Source organism: Gymnoscopelus microlampas (genome assembly GCF_963454915.1).
Source record: "Gymnoscopelus microlampas genome assembly, chromosome: 17".
Lineage (NCBI taxonomy): Eukaryota > Metazoa > Chordata > Actinopteri > Myctophiformes > Myctophidae > Gymnoscopelus > Gymnoscopelus microlampas.
Window position 1 is genome coordinate 8,416,055 of NC_139954.1, and position 23,299 is coordinate 8,439,353.

At 40.2% G+C, this 23,299-nt stretch overlaps 1 protein-coding gene across 1 annotated transcript; it reads right to left on the reverse strand.

Moving 5' to 3' along the window:
- Nucleotides 1-2,730: 2,730 nt before the first annotated feature.
- LOC311064989 (actin-related protein 3-like) lies at nucleotides 2,731-23,268 on the reverse strand. The gene is made up of 12 exons (XM_084085118.1): nucleotides 23,083-23,268; nucleotides 16,261-16,316; nucleotides 14,676-14,788; nucleotides 13,070-13,180; nucleotides 12,605-12,700; nucleotides 11,466-11,573; nucleotides 10,669-10,812; nucleotides 9,876-10,049; nucleotides 9,169-9,261; nucleotides 7,097-7,222; nucleotides 6,046-6,129; nucleotides 2,731-4,700 (listed from the first exon to the last, which is right to left on the reverse strand). The coding sequence occupies exons 1-12, from the start codon at nucleotides 23,124-23,126 to the stop codon at nucleotides 4,605-4,607; spliced, it is 1,245 nt and encodes a 414-aa protein (XP_083941244.1). The 5' UTR covers nucleotides 23,127-23,268; the 3' UTR covers nucleotides 2,731-4,604.
- Between the last annotated feature and the right edge of the window lie 31 nt (nucleotides 23,269-23,299).

Below are 23,299 nucleotides of genomic sequence, written 5' to 3' on the forward strand. Positions count from 1 at the left end.
TCTGAAAAAAGAGATCACACTGATCATACAGTTTCACGCAAATAGCTGAAAAATCCTGGGTTTAAGTGTTTTTCAAACTGCTCAAGATTGCGGACAATCTAAGGGCGGTGCTTACTGGTCAACGTGATAGATGTGTTCCTCATTAGTCAAGGCACATGTGTAAGCAGGTCTAATGGCTGTCGGCCAAACGAGGCATGACTTTTGCCTGTTTAAAGTTTCAATTTTCAAAAAATTGCTATAGCGCCCCCGTTTGACCAATTGGAGTAAGATTGGTTTCAGTGATATTTGGAATGGCCCTTTACATTTCTGCAAAGTTTCAAAGAATGGTAAGTCTGCATGTATGTGTTAGGGGCAGATGAATAATTGTCATAAAACTGCAATATTCATTGGCTCATTAAAGCTTCATTTTTTCACTTATGGAAAATATTTTGCAAACGTTTTTTGGCATAGGTCCAAAGTTCATGTGTAAAAAGTTTCGTGCAGATTACTCAAAAATCCCAGGAGGAGATAGGTTTTAACTGTTTTTCATATAATTCAAAATGGTGGGAGATCTAAAGGTCAGAGGTCAAAAGTCAGAGTGTGAAAGTTGTTCAGCATGAGGAGACGCATGTGTGCATCGAAGTTTCATGGCTGTAGGTCAAACAGGGCATGAGTTGTACCTGTTCAAAGTTGGCATTTTTCAATTGAGTGCTATAGCGCCACCTTTTGACGAAAGATTGTGAGAATTATTTCTTGATCGTTTTTCATGACCATCTATCATATGGCCGAGTTTCATAAAAAGCGACTGCACGGTTCAGCCAGAACTGCCAAAAGTGGCAGAAGAAACGGAATAATCTCAATAACAAAACGGGTCCATGCTGGAAGCCTGGCCCCGTAACTACATTTTCAAATAATTGTTGTGGAATCCGACTTCTCTACCTCCACATACTGAAGCTGTTTGAGGTCTGGTGTAAAGAAAGGCCTGAATAGGCAGGATTCAGGAAAAGTTTGACCGTACTGCATAGCCGTACTGCATTCCTCTCCCTGCAGAAGTCCTCCACCTCATAGAAAATGCTGAGAGACAGTGGAGTGGGCCCTCCTCCATAAGACATAACACACTTCTGGGCCTGGACTTCACATCAGATGACAACAAGCAGATAATGGGCCTGCTGCTTTGGTGCTTGACAAGTGTCAAGTTACATTAATCATTCAGGAGGATGGACAGCTAGCATGTTCCTCATGGTGTTCACTCTCCATTCCGACATCTCACCACTCCGACTAGTGGCTTCCGCGTGCGGTTAGGGTTAGGGTTAGGGTTAGGTATAGGGTTCGTCAACGTCGGAAAGGCGACATGTCGGAAAGGAGAAATGCACCCGTTCCTCATGTGTGGTGGTGTGTGGGTTCTATGGTGCAGAAACTCAACCAAAAACTAAGGGGAGCCAGGTGCTCCCAATACACCTGATTGGAACCCCAATGCCTAGCCTGCATGACCTGTGGGAAGGCCCTACACCTTGTTTGTAAAGTAACTAAGTACATTTACCCAAGTACTGTAGGCTACTTAAAGGTAGGGTATGTGATATTTTTTGGTTAAAAGTATTTTGTTAAAAGGTTAAAGCACTATATTGTGATAGTAATCATTGCTATAGAGTGTTTGTTCAGTAAGAGGGGCCTCCCCGTCTCTCCAGCTCTTTAATAAACAGAAAATACATTTTTTGGTAGGTGACAATATTTCAGCCAATCAGAAGAGTACCCATTTATCAGCTTAATTTTTATAGTGTTCCCGTTCCCATTTTGTCTGCTCATTTCTTAGTGTCATCACTTCCAATTTCACTTGTTTAATCTGTATCCTGACTGAGTTCTCTATCCTTATTGGATACAATTGTAAATGAAACTGGAACTGAAAAGAAAATGCATTTTCTGTTTTATAAAGAGCTGGAGAGACATGGAGACTCCTGTTACTGATCAGACACTCTATAGCAATGAGACAATTTTCAGGTACTTTTACTTTACAATTTTCAAGGTTTGTGTCCGGGTAGCTCAGTCGGTAGAGCTCTCGCCTTCAGACCAAAAGGTCATGGGTTCGAATCCCGGGCACCGCCAACTCAGCGCATGAGTAGCACGGCTTGGGTGCGGCAAGTCGTGCGGTAAGTACTGGGAGCTGAGGATAGGTGTGGCGCTCCACCTCAGCAATCCATCTCCCAGGGGTCTAGCGCATTGTAACCTTATACAGTCTATGATTGTAACAGGGACAGACTCCTGCGTGTTACTCGGCTCGGCTGATACCGACAATAAGCCACCTCCCGACCGACCTACTTATATTATACTTATTATTTTCAATACATTTACTTCTACTCCACTACATCTCAGAGGCAAATATTGTACTTTTACTCCACTACAATTATTTGAAAACTTTAGTACTAGTTACTTGTAGATTTTGATTATTAGTACAAAACAAACATTGCCCACTTCAGCCCTATGTACATTTCGGCCTTTTGAAAATAGCCGATCTACAAGCTCACAATGCGTCGCTATGCGTCGCTACGCGTCGCTACGGCGCATTGTGAGCTTGTAGATCTGCTATTTTCAAAAGATCTTTAAACATTTGAACAGTCTACATAATGCCCTACACACAACACGGGCCAAAAGGCCTGCGACAATATGACATATAGAAATGTATATAGGCTACTTTTGAAAACAGGAAAAGGTCCGGTCTTCATGAGAAAGCAACATCAACAGACAAAAGACACGTAATTACAAACAAAATGGAGCCTTTATTGGAATGTTGCAACAAACCACATCCTTATATGGAATCATTTGGTATTTAACAATAAAAAAAACCTTATAGTCAACAATACTGGTTCCACAGTCTTTCTGAATTTAAATGTAGTCTTGTATAATCTCATTTAGTCCCCTCTCTCTCTCTCATCAGGTGGTGTTCAGAAGTTAAAGGGGTATTTCACTTTAACCACTTGAACTGGGGGAAACATTCACAAAAAAATAGCAGATCTACAAGCTCAAAGCTTGTAGATCGGCTATTTTTGGATAACAGATTTGGCGTAGACGGAAAAAAACGATCCGACTAACAGTTGTAACTCAAGTCCGTTTCACTAAGACTAGAAGGTTTTAAGTGGTTAAAACACTTCTGGGGTCATTTTAACATCGACTCAGGCTTTTGTATGCATCCCAGACAATTATTAAGTTGCTTGATTAAATTTGTAGATATTTTATGATATTCAATTGATCAGACAAACCCCTCTCCCATATAAGCCCATTGAACTTCAAACTCCATTTCACTCATTTAAAACACACATCCCTGGTTCTGGTGACTGTCCTTCTACTAACGTGTGAGGGGACTGTTTTTTCAATTACCTTTTACATTATTTTTAATTTAATGTTTTGTTTTATTACTTTTCCCCATTTAAAAAAAAAGAAATATCAAAAGAAAAAGAAAAATGGCCCCTCACACATTAGAAGGAAAATATTAGTCACCAGAAGCAGGGATGCATTTTCAATGAGTCCAACATGGTAAAAATGTAGTTTGAAGTTCAATGGGTTTACAGTATATAGGAGAGGTGCATGTCTGATAAAATGAATATCAAAGATGTAAACATTGAACCAAGCAACTTTAAAACTGCCTGGGGTGCATGCAAAAGTTAGAGTAGACGTTTGAATTACACCAGAAGTGTTTTCAAATGAAATAACCTCTCAAGCAGGTGTGGACTGGACAATTCAAGAGGGGAACACAAAGGAACCGTTTAAGAGCTGAAGCATCTCTCTCATACTTAAGTGAATACTGCGTAAATCAACGCTGCATTGTGGGTTAGAACAGTCGCTCCCTGATAACTGTATGCAATTCAATTTGTATTGTTTGCCCCTGATTACCCTACGTTTTACATATAAAAAACATTGTATGAAATATAAACATGTTCTTGGCGTGATACAGAGAAATGCACCGGAAGCAGGGGAAAAAATAATAAAGAATGCAGACAAAATAATATGTTCTAAAGTCGATCACATGATCTCAAGAGTCATCAGATAGCACCTGGACTCTGCTGCTATAAACATAAATAATATGTTCAGATGTCCTGTCATTATTCATTATTATTATTATTATTATTATTATTATCATCAATATTACTGGTATTATGAGTTTCCACCACCAACCTTATAATCAACATCACGTTCAGATTCTGCTAGTTGCTCCGCAGATCCACAAATGTTATTCGGTTTACAAACCATGTTTTTCCCCCTCGTTTTAGAAAGCAAAACAAAAAAAATAAACAAAAAAGACAAAAGAAGAAATGAACATTCACAATAAATTTCCAGCCGGTGTGTGTTTGGTCTACCATCAACCTCCTACGTCTCTTTCTTTCCTTTCTTACACTGTAAAATCCTCTGTGTTCATTTAACTCTGAGAGCGTACAAATGTAACCAAATGGACCCGTAGGGTCGAGTACAAATGGAGAGTTACAAATGGATAAATGAACGCTGAGAATCTTACATCGCCAATATTCGAGCAAATCACAAACACACCCACAACCATGGTTCCTGCCTGTCCTGTATCCCCCGCCCACCTACCCCAGACCCCCGCCCAAACCAAACCAAAATAAGCGCTCCCTGTGGAGTTAAGACATGCATCCAAACACAGGGTTGTGACGGCAGATGCTCGGTCCCATCTCCTCGTAGTCTTTCTTGGTGTGACACACCTGGTAGAACTCAGGCTGTGGGTACACAAAGTCATAAGGAATTATTTAAATGTGTTATTTCAAAATGTATAAAGTAAATGTACTGTTTAAAAACAACAAAGTACATATATTATTTACAAATGTAAGTTATAAGGTAAATGTATTACATTTAAAAAGGATTAAAACGTATCAGTTAATGATCTCTTCAGCTCAAATTGATCCTAAAACTTATTCATAAAGTATAATGAAATATTATACATACTAGGGTTTATATTATCAACAAAACACATTGAAGAAACATTCAAATCTACAGATATATCATCTCTAACAAGTTTATATATTAGGGGCCCACAGAAAGTGTTATTTTGAGCAGGCAGTGCCTTTCTGCCATGCATTTCTACCATTAGGCCTTTAAAGACACACTGGAGCGTTCCTCTTTAAAGTGCTGAGCGAGCATCGTGTTTAAGTGCTCTTGGCGTCCAGTGTTTTTTTGTCTCAGCACTCAGAGCGCTTCAAGCTGAAAATAGTTCCGCTTTTGGAGAGGAGCGCCAGTTTAGTAGACCTTGTATTGTGAATTGTACTTGAATTGTACTTCCATGTACTGTTTCATGTCATGTCTTACTAAATAAAGTACATCAATCAATCAATCAATCAATGTCAAGTTTGTTTCTTCTGGTTGTGTGTGACCACAACCTGGTCAACCTTGGTGCGTTGGCGCACAGATAGGTTTGAACATTGCGGGTGTCAATAAACTTGATATCCTCTCTGTCGGTGTAAACCTCATATGTCCAAAACTGTGACTTTTCAGGATTCAAATTCAAAGATTAAGAAAGTAGACTTGGAATGCAGTACGGTCAAACTTTTCCTTTGTTTACACCGGACCTCAAACAGCTTCAGGAAGTGGAGGTAGAGAGGTCAGACTCCTCTGACACATGCAGTGAAGCCAGGACATCATGATTGAAGCATGTTGCTACATGAGACCCTTATGTGCAACCATCTTAGGGCATTTATATAGATACTGTATCCACCAGTGTTAGGCCTTCCACAACAGACATGACATGTATCTTGATGTTTAAAAGGAATTAAGAAAAAAGTAGCAGATCTACAAGCTCAAAACTCGTCGCTTCTGCTTCTTTTGATGCTTTTGTGTGACGCTGTAGTATGATCAAGTAGGGCGTTCAAATATGGAGATAAGAGGTTTCTGCCCGACAACAAGTTACAACGATATCCAAAGCACTCCTGCGCTCATAAAATACCTCCTGTGAACACGGCCCCTTAAAGTGATCTAATGAAATACAGACTTATCTAGCTACAAGCACATTGTCAATGCTCTACTATGATACACTGTATTTATGGTATGTTAAATGTTTCAGATACGTACAGTTGACGCCAACATTGAGCCTCCAAACCATACGGCATATCTTTGCATGTGGTGAGTTATAACTTGGACATCAATGGGTTTAGGCTGAGGGGAGAAAAAAACAACAACACAGTCACATTTAAATTAAAATGTGGTTTGAAATGACATCATGAAGGAAAGACTAGAGCTGCTGAATGGGATGATAGAATGAAACACAGTGGATCCTGCAGGTACTACAATAATTAACACACTCAATGTTTGAAAGACCCATTCAAAATACAGCATACATGTGGTTGTGTAGTGCATAAATATGGTTCTGTAGTGTATACATGTGTATAAATATGGTTCTGTAGTGTATAAATATGGTTCTGTAGTGTATAAATATGGTTCTGTAGTGTATACATATGGTTCTGTAGTATATAAATATGGCTCTGTAGTGTGTACATGTGTGTATAACTGAAACTGTTTTGTTTCCTGGTATGGCTCATTATCATTCATTGGTTAATAAGAACAAACTCCATAAAATCATCAATGTATCCAGCAAGACAGCTGGGGTACGACATGAGAGTATGGCAGCAATGTATGAGACCCGGGTGCTTAGGAAGGGGAGAGCTATTGCTAGGGATAGAACGCACCCGTTATACAGTCAATACCACCTTTTACCATCAGGACGACGGTACACACTGCCAATGTTGCAGGCTAGGGCTTCAAGATCATTTGTCCCTACAAGTATAGGACTCCTGAACAAACAGGCCCCATCTCAGTTCTGTGCAGCATAAAATGTAATGTGATGCCTCTTGAATCATGACTGGTAGCCTTTTCTAGTTTTCACTCTGTAAGAGAGGAGCTATGTAGCACTGTCAATGTATTGTGTGATCTGTCTATGTATTTTGTATTTATGTTATGTTTTGTAATTCTTTATATCCTGATGGCTGCTTGGCACAAAATTAATTTCCGCAAGGACAAATAAAGTATCTATCTATAAATATGGTTATGTAGTGTATAAATGTGTATATAAGTGGTTCTGTAGTGTACAAAACGATAAAAAAGTATAAAAGTCCACTTCTCTTGCCTTCAGCTTGCCTCCGCTCAGCTCCTCACTCAGTTTCAGCCTGGCGTCCACCGATCTCTTCAGGTCTCTGCCCAGACGACGTCCAAAGTCCCTGAACATGGTGGAACCTCCAGACAGAACCACGTTCTATAGAACGACAAGACACATGTTTAACATGGAGGAACCTCAACACAGAACAATGTTGTTGTCTCTGATGGATAGATATACAGTTTGTGCCATCCCCCCCTCTTCTTCTTCCCTTTTTATGGAAATATCAAAAACGATGGAGTTTGCACGAATACAAATTTCACCCACTGCTTTACACCTGTAAGCCTGTGATGTGATTATAAAGTTGATTCTGACCTAACCACCAACATGTGGAATGGCCTGACACCATCCCTTAAAAGATGTAAACCACTGGTTTCTTTCAAAATTGGCCTGTAAAATCACCTATCAGGAAACCACAAGGGGAGATAAATGCAATTTCCCATATAAAGGAATTCACTGCTGCCGTTTTTCCTTTTTTCTCCTTTGTACATGTAGTGTGTTGTATTTGTTGATGACATGTATTATTGTGTTATTTTAATGCTATGTTGATGAATTGAACACATACAGTAGGACCACAATGGAAACAAGTCCCCAGGACCTTTTTGTGTTATCCTTTTTTATCCTTAATGTCTGACTGTACAACGTGCTGTTTACATTTCTGACTAATAAAGTATTCAATCAATCAATCAAAAACCAATGCAGAGGAATCCCTGCCTGCTGAACAGGTGACCAAACCAATCAGTGGGTGGTGCACTGCCAAAGAACACTGCCGTCTCGATGATAAAACAAATCGTGAAAATGTTTGACTATTTTTGTCAATTTGTGAAAATATGACCCAAAAAATGCAAGTTATGACTTGTTTCACATTTTTGACTACTTTCAAACAAACAAGGCCTATTTAAAAAAATAGCAAACATAGCCAATATATACGGTCACACTGCCTCGCATGGCTGCCTAGTTAGTAAGTTACTTTATTGAGACAAATTGTATAAAACATTTGGTCCAAACAGTCGAAAACTCATGAATAAAAACATTAACGTACAATACATTAAAATACTCAACACCTCGCCATTTCCACACGCAGCCTACAACCGAAACAGTGTAAAGGTTATCCTCAAATAGAAATCAATGTAAAATGTACCGCTGGTGCTGGTATAGAGTGGATGAACAGATATATCTGGGTTGATGGCTCGGTAGGTCTTATATCTTGTTCCCTCTTTGGCTTGCAGTTTATTAATCATGTGCCTTCGGTCCCTCTCAATATGATCTTGTTTCTCCATTATCTCAGTTAAGTGAGAATACATGACTTGGTAATTGGTAATTGAAGAACACGCCACAAGGGGGCATCAGAAGCATGCCATGACGCTGCTGTATTTTGGTGAAGAACCTGGCTTGCTTTTCTCTCACTAAAGCTTGCAATGAAGGCAGTCCTGCTTCCAACAGGCAGGTTAAGTTAGGTGTCACCCTCACCCCAAGTAGGGATTTCACTCCAGTGTGATCACACTCCTACATGTGAGCTTGCAGATCGGCTATTCAACATACAACAAAGTATAGGGCTTAAATGGTTCATACGAGTTATACCAGACACAATAATAATAATAATAATATACTGTGCCATTACATTTTAAACTTTTGCTTTCTCTCCTCTGCTGTACAGTATGTATATTTTTTCCTTCCTCAGTGCGAGATAAATGCATCAAATGCCTTGCATGAGAACATACCTGTCAAATAAACAGATTGTGACGTAATCAACTCGTTGCTGTCGGGTAGAAAGTTTGAATCTCCATGTTTCAACTTTTTGTGTTGTTTCTTTTTACAAGCTCACAACGCTGAACGCATCACCCTACTTTCGGAAAATGTTGAAAGTAAAAGATTCTATGAGTGGGTTCTAATAAATATTGAACCAATGGAAATTATTAACAAGAGCTTGTGTCTAAACTACATTGGATCCATTGGAAAGAACACTTTTTTTTCCATTTCCTGAAAAGGAACCGTTTTGGACACTTTAGGTTATAACAGCCTCGTTATAAGAGTTGAAGGCTGACCTTGTACAGAGGACGTCTGGTGTCGATGGGACAGTTCTGGATGACCTCGTCCACCACCTCAGAGATGGGCTGGGTGAAGTCAGGGTTGGCAAACTGGAAGGACACAAAAACAGACAAAAATGTCTCATTCTAAAACAAAATAACAAAAACTAGAACATACATTTAGTTATCTGAAATAAAAACAAATTTAAATTAAAAAACTATAATAACCTTGGTTCTTAAATTAATAACTTAAGCCCCATTTTAAAAATAGAGAAAATAGCAGATCTACAAGCTCACAAGCTCTTGAGAGCTGCTATTTTCAATATTTCTAAAAGATTTTTTAAATGTATGTGGGTCTTTTTTCTTTGAAATTTGTTCTTTTGAAAAATTATAATATTTTTTTAAATATTTGTAATAATACAGTTTGAAAAGAAGGCCGATGGTTGACAACAGGTGAGTAGGACAAAAAAAGAAGGTTCAAATGCACACAAGAGAGAGGTCGTGCACGCCGTCTGGGACTTATCTTATCCTGATGAAGATCTACCGAAACGTTGTGTACTGAATAACGTTTTTTGCAAGTTCTAAACAGTGTACGGGACCTCTCTCTTTGTAATAATACAATTTAATACAATTTAAAAATATTAAAAGAAGTGATAATTACCCGTGACCCATAAAAAAAACATAATTTGGGAACGGGTGATGTAAGGTGTGGTGGTGTTTCGTACCTCAGGATGGAAGAAGATCTCGGGTCCCAGGAAGCGCTCGTAGCCCACGTCGATGGTGAACTCCTTCTTGTTGATGGCGTTGATGCCGGTGTACTGTTTGATCCACTTGGACCCGTCCGTGTCGTACTTGTTGAACTCTTTGACCAGGTCTGGACACACATAGCTGTACCGCTCCTGATGAAGCACAACGTGAAGGAGGGAAACCTCTACATTACACGCCATTCAGTACATGGAAGTTACCTAGTACATAATATATTGTTGCTGTCGGGCAGAAACCTCTCATCTCCATATTTTAAGTTGTTGTGTTTTTTCGTAAATTAATGCCGTACTTGATCATACTACAGCATCGCACAAACCGACAAAAGCATCATAAGTAGCAGATCTACAAGCTCGAAACGTGGCGCGAAGCGACGTGTTCTAAGCTTGTCGATCTGCTACTTTTACTATTTTTGAACTCCACATGTTTAAATGCCCATTAAAATAACACTTTCATGTATACCTAGAGTACTTTGTCATCATTAACCTGACATTAACTTAACTGAGTTGGCTCTGTACTTGGACCGCTTTTATTTTCCCATCTACACCAAATCTCTTTGCCAAAAATAGCTGATCTACAAGCTCAAAATGCTAATGCCCCCCCCCGCCCCCCCAAAAAAGAGTATGGATGTTATGGATGTTAGGGTTCTAGTGTTAATGAAAAATCATGGGTCTGACATCAGGACCGCACAACTGCAGTCTCATTGGTCGTCGGCCAAGGTGGCTGATGGGAAATGTAGTCAGGGGATAAACCTACCTTGACGGCCTTGGCTGTCTCCAGAGACTGCTCTGGAGGGATGCCAACCTCGCGCTCCCTCAATAGCTGCTGCGTGAAGTAGGTGATGTCACGACCTGCGATGGGAATGTGTTTAATACAGCTACCAATGACATAACCCTCCGCCTGGGGAGAGAGAGAAAGAGAGAGAGAGAGAGAGAGAAAGAAAGAGAGAGGGGAGGGGATTAAAAATTAAGGAACATACTTGAAAAAATATGTTTGGTCTCTGTATTCTTTTACTGGCAAAATAAAGGTTTATATATAAAAGCAGAAGGATGTTGATGTCACAGCACATCAAAGCAGGTGGTCAGATGAACATGTACAGTAATAGTTTCCATTTCAGGGTGCTGCTGTGTATTCATTCAGCTGGTGTTGTTAACGAGTCAGCAGGTCAGAGGAACGCTGACTCATGTTTCCTTCCCTCGCTAGCCTCTCTCTCTCTCTCTCTCTCTCTCACACCGACGTCAGCTGGAAATACCAGGAGTCAGTGTTTTTCAGGACATTGCAGAGAGACGGGAAAAGCCACTGGGAATCAAACCAATCCAACCACAGAAATGTCACTTACACCACACTTTAACTTAAAGTTCAATGTAGGCACCACCACCCTAATGACTCCTGGATCTGAAACACCCTCATCAGACCAGAATTATTCTCAGACCAGTGTCAGTCAGTCAGTCAGACAGTCAGTCTCTTAGACTCACAGACAGACAGTCAGTCTATTAGACTCACAGACAGACAGACAGTCAGTCTATTAGACACACAGACAGACAGAGACTCACCACAGGGATGACATGAGTGACTCCGTCTCCACTGTCGATGACGGTTCCTGTCAGCGTTCTCTCACCAACCTGTCTGGACGTCCAGGAGGCTGCTAGGGCCAACACAGCCTACACACACACACACACACACACACACACACACACACACACACACACACACACACACACACACACACACACACACACACACACACACACACGTAATGTTACTTTGCTGCATGTTAAAGAACAGTGACACTTTGTTAGAGCATTAGTGTAGTTACATTGTCATGATGTAACTACAGTAGGTGGCCAGTGACTTTGTCCATTTTCCTTCCACATCTGCATGGAGCGTGTGATCCGAGATGATGTTGGTTCGAACACCAATGGTTTTGATTATGTGGATTGTGGAAGTTAAATGGTGGATTTGTGGATAGGACTCTATATGAACAAACTTGTTATATCAACAAAACGCATCGCATTCTGTTTGTGTGACATGCATGATGTAAAGGTTTTGAAAGTGAAACTGGCCAAAGTCACTAGCCACCTACTGTAGTCCAACTGGTGAGATATATTGTTCCATTGCTCCATTGATTAGAAATCCATCCAAAAATAGTCTCTTCGTTGAGTTACGCTGTACGGTGAAACAGCTCTCAAAGTCACTCTTTCAGCACATAAATTAACACAAACAAAACATATTCTGCCAATATAGAACATCACAAAACCTGGTAACAGAATTTTATTTACCCTGTTGATTTTACTGTTTTAAGATCTGGCTCCACGGATCTAGCCCGGGTCTGACAGTTGGAACATCTTTTTAATACCCCATTAGGTTTTTGTTATGTTATATATTGGCAGAATCAGCTTTGTTTGCATTCATTTATGTGCTAAAAGAGTGGCTTCAGTGCGTAATGTAATTCAATGAGAAGACTATTTTTGGAATATCAGTTTCTAATCAACGAAGTCTCTCCAAGTTCATTACATCATTACAAGGTAACTAGACAACCCAAAACTGTGTGTCATTGTGCTTAACATGCAATTCATGACATCTGACTTCTACTTAAGTCATAAAGTAATTGCACTGCTATTTTTGCACCCGGCATATAGTCTTTCCCCAAACAATGCTTTGTGTCTGTTTGGCTGGGGTTCAGTGTGGTCACCTGCACTGCGATATAGAGTCCTGGTACATTGAAGGACTCGAACATGATCTCTGCTGTGTACTCTCTGTTCTCTGGAGTGTTGAGTGGCGGCTCCGTCTGTACAACACACACACACAAAAGTTTAGTTGATGATTAGATGTCATCCAAATAATTGTGATTTCCGATCTAATTGTGTTTTTGGCACATGGATCATTGGAACATAATCAAAATTACATTTCTGTTTGGCTTTTAGACTTGTAAAGTCAGATTGCACAGGGCCGATATGACAAGTCAAAAAACAAAAACTAAATTGTTCATAGAAATGACTGACAATGACCGGTACCAATAATCAAATCAAATAATGCTGATATTTCATAAGTTTGGATGTAAAACAAGTGTCCATATACAGATCAAATGGGCAGCCGATCAAAAACAGTAACTGTTTTTCTAGTTTAATTAATCAACACGATACACACACAGTCTTACCAGTAGGAAGTAGTGGTCCTCTGGCTCGGCCCTCAAGTATTTGAAGATGACCTGCTCCATGAATCGCTCCATCAGGTCCCAGTCCTCCACGATGCCATGACGGATCGGCCACTAGAGGGCACAGGCAAACAATCAGTCATTCAGAACAGCTTCATGTTATCAAGTGGGAGGGGTATTTCACTTTAAAACACTTCTGGGATCGTTTTACTGGTCATGGTGTTTTGAATGAGTCTAACATGGTTAAAATGGTTAAAATTTAGGAGGGGGGGGCGTGTCTGATCAAATGAATATCAAATATCTAAAAAGTGAATCTTTCTTCAGTGCACACCAGTGTTGATTTCGTCGACTAAAACTATGATGAAAAATGTTGGTCGACTACCTTTTTTCACTGACAAAAACTAAACAACTAAATAAAAACTAAGCTATGATGACTAAAACTAAGACTAAATATATTGACAATTTCGTCAAACAAATAACTATCGTCTATATAACTACTAGATCTACAAGCTTGTAGATCGGCTATTTTCAGCATGCAACCAAGTGTAAAATCTGCCATTACGACGCCAAATGTCGACGTTAAATGTTTCCAGACAGTTTTAACAAAAAAAGCTGAGACATCGTCCCTAGTCTCTGTTGAGTGAAGCATTTAGATTTTAGAGAGTGACTAGTGAGTCGTGACTAGTGAGTCGTAAGGTGACTCCGTTATCTTTAGCAGGCTGCAGTGTAAACATGAACAGCAGCTCTGTAGCTCACACATTGGTTTAATAAATCATGACTTCTGAGCGCGATAGGAACATGAATTCCTGCCTGCATGCATGCAGGTGCTTCACTGCATCAGCAGCAACCACCATCTTATGAACCTTATAACCCAGAACCTTCCATAACCTGAACCTTTCCAGAACCCGTGAAGTTCAGTGATACTTTGCACGTCATTAAAATACAGCAAGTAATAAAAGAAGGGGAAATAGCCGATCTACAAGCTCACATCGCAAACGCTTTGTAAGCTTGTAGTTCAGCTATTTTTTTAAAGTTTCAGAATGATGAATTCTGAGTTAGTACCACCTACTGAGCAAGGCCCAAATTAGTTTCTGAGAACCTTATCTTAAACCAAGCCATAGAGTAACGGAAACAAAATAAATATGTTTCACAACACGGCTTTTAGTCCTTGTAGTGGAAAAGATCCATTTGATGCTCAACATGTAATATACACAATACCCTTTATTATCTACCTGTGGAGAATGTAAACAGAGGAACTGAACCGGTTACTGAGATGGTTAGGCTATGTGAGGAACAGAGAGCATGCACACGTGCACGTGTAGACGCACACACACACACACACACACACACACACACACACACACAGCTGTCAGGGGCATGGGAAATGTTATTTTGTGAATGTAAACAGCAGTAGTGTGTCTAGCCGAGCTAGAGGACCACTACTCCCTGGTAGGACTGTCTGTGTGTGTGTGTGTGTGTGTGTGTGTGTGTGTGTGTGTGTGTGTGTGTGTGTGTGTGTGTGTGTGTGTGTGTGTGTGTGTGTGTGTGTGTGTGTGTGTGTGTGTGTGTGTGTGTGTGTGTGTGTGTGTGTGTGTGTTCGTTCAGGTACCTTGGTGGAGTACGAGGGTTTGTCTATCGCCTCGTCTCCGATGAAGAAATCCAAGTCCTCCACTCCCTTCGTCACCGTCCTGCCCACCTTGGCCGACTCTTTGACGGCGATACCTTAAAAAAAACAATGATCTGTCACTACAAACCGCACCTGAGAGAGAGATCTCTCAAACTAGTTGACATTTTGAACTGATAAAGACCATATGTTGCTAATGTTTAAAAAAAAACACACAGCTCATCTGTGCATGAAACAGGGTTTTGTGGGGTTATCTGATTATTCTATAACTATTACATTGTTAGCTTGTGTAGCGTTGGGGTAGTCATCAAACAAATAAGTGACTGCCTTATTTTCGTTGGTGCATTTGCCGTATATTCTCTTTGATTACCTAATGTTCTGGTGGAGCATATGAATAATTCATAGGATATGGAATACTAAATGAGGGCAAAAATAAAGCAAAGAAAAAGGTAATGTAAAGCTATTTTAGTTTATTGATCACAGATAGATTTTTCTGAGGATTTAACCCACATTTGACATATGGTAAATGTTAAATTATACATTTATATAGCGCCTTTATCCAAACCGCTTTACAATGTGCATTACATTCACACACCGATGGCAGAGGAAACCATGCAAGGCACCAGCCTGGGAGCAATTAGGGGTTCAGTGTATTGCTCAAGGACACTTAGACAGTAACGCAGGGGGAGCCATAGGACCACAATGGAAACAAGTCCCCAGGACTTTTTTTTGTGTTATCCTTTTAGCCTAAATGTCTGACTGTACTTGTGCAGAAAGTATTCAATCAATCTATCAATCAGAGCCCAGGATTGAAGCGGGAACCTTCCGTTTCTCAAGCGGCCGCCCTAACCTCCTGAGCCACTGCCGCCCGATGGGACCCAATCGTCCCTATTCTGTCATAATAGGCAAACATGCGTCGAAAATCGCCAATGTATATCGGCTATTTTCAGCAAAGAAATTTGGTGTAGAGTGAAAGAAGGAGGGGACCAAGTATAGAGTCCTGGGGGACCCCGGTCAACAAAGTACACAGGGATTAAGTGGTTAAATAGGGAACAAGGCCTTTATCTGTTGACCTGGTGAACTTCCTCTTTCTGATAGAGAGAAAGAGGAAGAGTTCCTTGTCATCAGTCAAAATGGTCACTGTGATAAGAATTCAGTGGCTCAGGGGGGGTAGAGCGGCCATCTTGCATCGGAAGGTTCTCGGTTCGATCCCCGGCTCCTCCTGGCTGCGTGTCTACATGCAAATGTCCTTGAGCAAGAAAATGAATTAACCCCTAACAGCTCCTGATGAGCAGGTTGGTGCCTTGAAGGGTTTCCTCCACCATCACTGTGTGAATGTAATGCATATCGTAGCTGTCGGCTGCAAACCTTGTTCATCCTTGATGAATTGAATACAGAGGACCACAATGGAAACAAGCCCTCTGGGTTTTTTTGTCTCATCCTTTTAGCATTATTGTATAACTGTACCTCTGTACTTTTTGCAAACTGTTAATACAAGCGCTACAGAAATGCACAATTTAGCATTGTGACCACCAGTATGCTCCATTGTGACCAGTATAAGTATACTCACATGAAGGTACAATGAACTGAGGCTCTGAGTTCCCTGCATATCCTATCTTTGTGTATCTGAAAGACAAAAACAATGACTTATCACTCACTGTCACATGAAATATCACATGCATGTCATTACAAAACATTCTTACTTTTAGGGCGAAAACTAATCTCTCAGATTAGTTTCTACATGCTCACAGCTTGTAGCTCTGCAATGTTTGCATCACATGTTTGCATCACACCATTGTACAACCAAGTATAAAATAAGGCTTTCCAGCATTCTGTGGAACTGATTCTCTCATGCCTGTGGATCATTTGGTTTTTGATTGTTAATGATTTCCTAATGAGACTTCATTCTAATTTCTGGAACTGTACTATGCAACTTTATAAACACCTGTACAATATTTACACTGAGGCCTTATGCCATGCTCTTTATTATCCAGTAGGAAAGCTGAGAGGGAGACAATGTAGGAGAGACAGTCCTTGACCTGAAAACGTTTGAGAACCACTACTCTATTTTTCCTCCTTTTCACAGAAACACCCCTTTAACCACCTCCATAGACACTGAGGGACATACCTTCAACATGTGAGGATCAAAGGGAGGCTTTTTACTGCCTGTTCTGTGGTTGTGTGTGTGAATGAGTGTGGAGGTTTTACAGTGGTGGAAGAAGCACTCAGATTCTCTTTTGCTTAGGTAAAAGTAGCAATACCACAATGTAGAAATACTATTGTTACAAGTAAAAGTAAGTAAGTAGAGTAAATTATTAATTAAGTAAATGTAAATGTTGTAATTGAGTGAATGTACCTAGTAACTTTCCACCACTGCCTCTTTCAGCCTGTGCTGTGGTTGTGTGTGTGTGTGTGTGTGTGTGTGTGTGTGTGTGTGTGTGTGTGTGTGTGTGTGTGTGTGTGTGTGTGGTTTTCTGGGGCACATGCTGGCCAGATGTAAGGCTGGTGGGCAGACTACATGCTTCCTGCTCTCAGGGCCCAGGGGGCGCGGACAGGACACACTGCCACCTTAATCTGCTTACATCACGGCTTCTCAAACGGTTTCAGCCCCAGACCCAAAAAGAGACATCTTGGGGTCTTACTGGGACCCAAACGTATAGAACAATATATTGTTGCTGTCGGGGAGAAACCTCTTCTCTCCGTATTTAAACTTTTTGTGTTTTTTCGTAAATGAATGCCCTACTTGATACTACAGCATCACACAAAAGTGTCAAAACAGCAGATCTGCAAGCTCGAAACGTGGCGCCAAGAGACACGTTTTGAGCTTGTAGATCTGCTATTTTTGAATTTTCATCCTGAAAAGTAACAGTTTTGCACACATGAGGTTTTCACCCGACAGAGACGATATTATGAGTTATCCACTTAAGCCTGTAGATCGGTTATTTTCACAATGTCTTGAACGTATATAGAGGGAGATATCAATCAATATCTAAATATTGAATCAAGCAACTTTAAAAAATTGCAGATCAGCTATTTCAGAAAATATTTTGAAAATGTAAAATTATTAAATATACAGCATGGCCTGTTTTGAAGTACATTATTTCTTTTGATCATTGGTACCGGTCATTGTCAGTCATTCCTTTGTATATTTAAGTTACATGACCTGCACATTTGTTTTTATTACAAAGCGAAAAAGGCAAACAGAAATGTAATCTTTATTTGTCCCAATGTGCGATGTCAAAAACACAATTGTTACTCGCAATCATTTGTACGATAATCGTCAACAACATGTCATGATGGTGACAAATGCTACTGTATCATGGAGTCAGAGCATTGCCCTTCATTCCACAGAACAGTCCCAGCCTGTCTGAACATCTCACCTGCCTCAACAAGCCTCCCTCAACCACAGTCCTGCTAGTAGACCTACTACACTACAGCCACACAGTCCTGCTAGTAGACCTACTACTACTACTACACACTACACAGAGTCAACCAGACATGTTTATGAGATCAATGGAGGTTCAGCAGTAGCCTTTAATCAACGTCCCAAGCTCGATTTTGTTTCATCGCATCTTGTCATTTCCGTCTCTGCTGCTTAGTGCTCAGGCCTCTGACCAGAGCTGCGTCCTGTCTCTACCCTGCTATACGGTTCAGAATGTGTTAAAGGACAGTTCACACCAATGCAACTCCTTGCAACATGCAACTTACTTGCAACCATTATCCCCAATGGCAGCTGCAAGGAGATTGCATTTGTGTGGACCGGCCTTAAAACGGTTTTGTTGCAAGGAGTTGCGACTAGTTGCATTGGTGTGGACTGGCCTTAAACCTGTTTTGTTGCAAGGAGTTATCCCCTCAAACTGTCGTCCTTTCACACCAAAAACGCCTACAGAAAATACAGAGAATATTCTGGCCCAAAACCATCTCCAACCAACATCTTATTAGACTGTGTAAACAGGAAAACATGGCCACCATCCTTATGAGAAGGGAGTGGTGGGAAAGGATCGGGCATGTCATCCGTAGAGAGCAGGACAACATCACCCCAACTGCCCTTCACTGGACACCAGACGGCAAACGTGAAAGAGGCCGACCCAAGAACACCTGCCGTAGGACAGTGGAGGGAGAGCTGAAGACCCTGCATCTCACCTGGGCAACTACTATGAAGACACTATTCTAACTGATTGCCATGGCAAAAAAATCTAATCAAAAGCATCAGCTAATGGGGATCCTTTTCAAATAAAGAAATAAACACTGGCCCAGAACAGACATGAGTGGACATCCTTTGTTGCTGCACTAGAGTACATGCCAGCCAGCATAAAGGGCAGTAAGTAAGTTAGGCCTCTCATAATTTTTACATAATCGCCTGATCCCAAGTATATGAGCTAATCAAATTATTATTATAACAATTATGTTACATAATCCTTAATCCTTTATTATTTTAGTATACAGCCTTGTGCAGTTTTTGTTTTGATAAACCTAAAAAAGGCAAACAGAGCTGTAATTTGTATTTCTATGTTCCAACATGCAATGCCAATTAAATCATTAATGGCAATTATTTGTATGACAATTAATCCCGCACAGGCGCACACTGCTCTTCACCATCAAGAGTGTCTTCTTGACATTCTTCAAGGGGACCAGAGGGACCGAAACATCAGTGTTTGAATCCATTTCAGTGTGGGCGGGATTTTTCTTCATTAATGGTTAATATGAGATACCGTCCCAAGGCACCTGCATGATCTGAGTAAGTGGATTGCGTGTATATTTCCTTTGCAAAAATGCATTGTCATCTAAAATGTCATGATGGTGGTGACAGTTCTTATCTGTGCTGCTGGGACACTTAACTAATGTTTGCATTTCTTCTCAGTTATGAAAGTTTGCTCAGGAAGGATGAGGTGACTCCACCTTCATTGTTTGCTCAGAGTGGCCTAAGCTAAGATGTAGTGTTTCCTCATGTAAACTAATCCTGATGATGTTGCACATTTTGTCTGATGGAGGTTTAGACCAACGCGTGCATGATGACTCACAACATGCAGGCTCTGCTATAGTAATGTCACACAACTGAAGTGTCATCTCATCACAATATTATTCATGGTACAATTGTTAATATGCAATACTCCTTGATAATGTCACTTCCTCTAGTCTACACGTCCATAGTGACAGTCTCGCGTAGCCAGACAACTATTCCACAATCTCTGATGCTAGTATATAGAACAACACCTCCCGAAATATATTTAAAAAATATCTTTACATTTTATTTTTTAATTTCCATTTCTGCTAAGCAGCTAGCTATATATACTTAGATGATTTTGATTTATATTAGGATAAATTTGCCAACTGTAAAGACGAAACGGAAGTGGGGAGAAGGCTTCACATCCCCTTTATATTCTGATCATGATCAGAGCTTCCGACTCCCAGACTGTATGAAAATTGTGGGAGGCAACAGTCTGGCCACGCAAGACTAATAGTGACACAATTCAACACTAGAGCTTAATGTGTTTATTTACATGTGCAGTAGTAGTAAACACCAGAAAAGTATGCCAACATTCTAAATATCATGTATCTCTGCTTTCACAACCACATCCGCTATGTAAACCAGTGATGTGACAAATACAACTTATTCTGATTCTTTGCTGCAAATGACACACATTAAAGACCTACGGAGGAGACGGTTTGTGAATGCTTTACAATAGTGGTTCTCAAAGTGGGGTCCAGGGACTCCCAGGGCCAGGGTCCTTGAAGGGGTTCCAGGGGATCCCCAGCCAAATGTGTTAATATATCGTACATCGCAATCAGTTTAACCACTTTAACCCTATTTTATACTTTGTATAATATTGAAAAATAGCTGATCTTCAAGCTCAGCAACACGATGTGAGCTTTTAGATCTGCTATTTTGGAATTGTTTAGAACAATATTTAACGAAATATTTTAGAAATTGGAATAATTCCAAATTGTTTCAACACAAAAAGGTTCTGGGTGTTCATGGCACATAACGTTTCAGATGGGGATCCGCAGCCAAATACATATAAATGTTGGGGTCTTTGCCATGAAAACGTTTTGAGAGCCACTGCTTTACAATGCTGAAAGACACAAATAAACTTCCAATGCCTGTACTGAATTTTCCACATACATATTTTCCATTTTCTATAAATGTCGCTGTAAGTTGATTAGAACTGCTCTTTTGTTGCAAAGTCATAGAAATCAGCTGTAATAATAATAGTAGTGAGCTGAGAGGGTGAGATGAGAGAGGAAGTGGACCTCAGACCATCTCGTCTGACTCACACAAACTTCTGCCTTCTAGGCCAACAATAACAGGCTGTCTCAGCACTCCACAGTACTCTGATTACCAATACCACAACGCAATGTGGTACAGGTTTCCTACAATCAGAATGGTTCAGAATCAAGTAAGTACTCAGTAAAACCCCAGGAAGATTAACTGATGTTATGCATCATTTAATCGTGATCCTAATAAACTCAATCAACCAAATAATATCAACTTGGGGGGTCCTCCTCCAGACCTCCACATAAATGTTTGAGAACCACTGCTACAGACTATTTTATCTAACAAGCCGAGGGCAGGCAGAAAGGCAGACAGGCAGGGAGGGAGACGCACAGACAGACAGAAAGACAGGCAAGCAGGGGGACCATGGAGAGGAATGCAACGTAAGAGAGGAGTGAAGAGTTCAAGTCACTACATGCAAGCAATGCAGAGCAAAGCCAGCACAACCCGCCTGCCAATATCTGCAAAGACAGGGCCATCTCTGTTTAGAGCAACACACAAGGAATCCACTTAAAATTCATTATATCATCTGGATAAACTCAACAAATCAATAGCCTGCATCAATTTCACATGTCTTAGCGTTCTTCAAATGTACATTTATTTTGTAGTTTCTTCAATGGGTGCCACACTTAATCAAACTAGCCAAATAATCGATTAAGGATAAGTAGGGCTTAAGTGCTTAATCAATAATCAGACTAATCGATTTAGTCGATTATCTTCTTCTGCCAATTTGTTAACAAAAAAAATCACAAAAACAATCCAAGAAAATACGCTTCTCGATTATACAATTAACTTAAAAAGCAATCAGTAGCATAAGTGCTCAAAAAGATCATGGTTATTTTGTCAAATAGACAGTTGTGGAAAGTAACGTAAGTACTGTAAGTACATGTACTCAAGTACTGTACGCAAGTACAATTTTGAGGTATTTTTACTTTACTGGAGTACTTCCACTTTTCTGCACTTTTACTTCAACTCCACTACATCGCAGAGAAAGATATTGTACTTTTACTCCACTATAATTATATGAAAACTTTAGTGACCAATAGTTACTTTGTAGATTTTGACTATTATTACAAAACATACATTAACCACTTCAGCCCTATATACATTTCGGCCAGTTGAAAATAGCACCAACTCACAATTGAGCTTGTAGATCGGAGATTTTCAGAAGATTTCTTAAACATTTTGAACTTGTGAAATGGGACATTCTGCAGTATATTTTGATGCCAAAACTTTTGCACTTTTACTCAAAGTACATTTTGAATACTGGAATTTCACTTGTAACTACACATTGATTGTATTGTGTATTGATACTTTTACTAAAGTAAAACATGGTGAGTACTTCTTCCACCACTGTGTCAAATAGAGAAGTGATGGAACAGCCAGATCACTCCAGTCCATATATGGACTGAACTGCCTGAATGAGGAAGTGTGTACACACGTAGGAAGTGGCTCTGCGCATGCTCACAAAACACCGTGCAGAGAAAAATATATATATTTATAATTTATTAATTACAAACCAAAATCATAATAATATAACTTAAACTGACAAACATGAGCTTCATACAATGAATAATGTCTGTCTAAATAAGACTCTTATTTAATGCCTGGGTTTACTTTGCACTGAGCTTTTGGTATCGCAGGAAGATGGAAGTCCCAAATACAAATATGTTTTTTTTTAATTTAGGCTACGAGATTTAAGAGAAATACTAAATTATTCATAAATAAACGAATCAACCCGTTGATCGTTAATTGTCACACCAATCAAAACATTGTCATTGTTGCACAGAAGCTTGTTGTGAGATCAAAGCCTTATTGGTGCTAAACGCTTCATTCATTTGGAGATTATTATTGTCCTCATTAGCTTTGATAATAACTATATTTTTTTGGACCCGTTATGGTTTCATATTTCGACAATGAACGGGAGAAAAAAATGACAAAAACTGTGACTCTTATGTTAGCATGCTAGGTGGCTAAATGAACAAACACACACACACACACACACACACACACACACACACACACACACACACACACACACACACACACACACAGTGACAGTCCTTCATAATAATGCTATAAATGTGGTATAAATATGGTTATTAATGATGTTCTGACCCGGTGCCGCAGTCCACCACGCACGCCGGTAGCCGTCCTGCCATGTCGGTGAGACCGTCTGTCCGTCCGTCCGTCTGCCTGGCTGGCCGGGGGTGCGAATCCGATTCCTTTATTCACAAATACTGAGACACTACTGTCTGTCGGTCTGTATGTCTGCTGAAGCGTCTACACCCCGTACGAACGCGCACGCGGAGACGCACGCCCACACACACACACA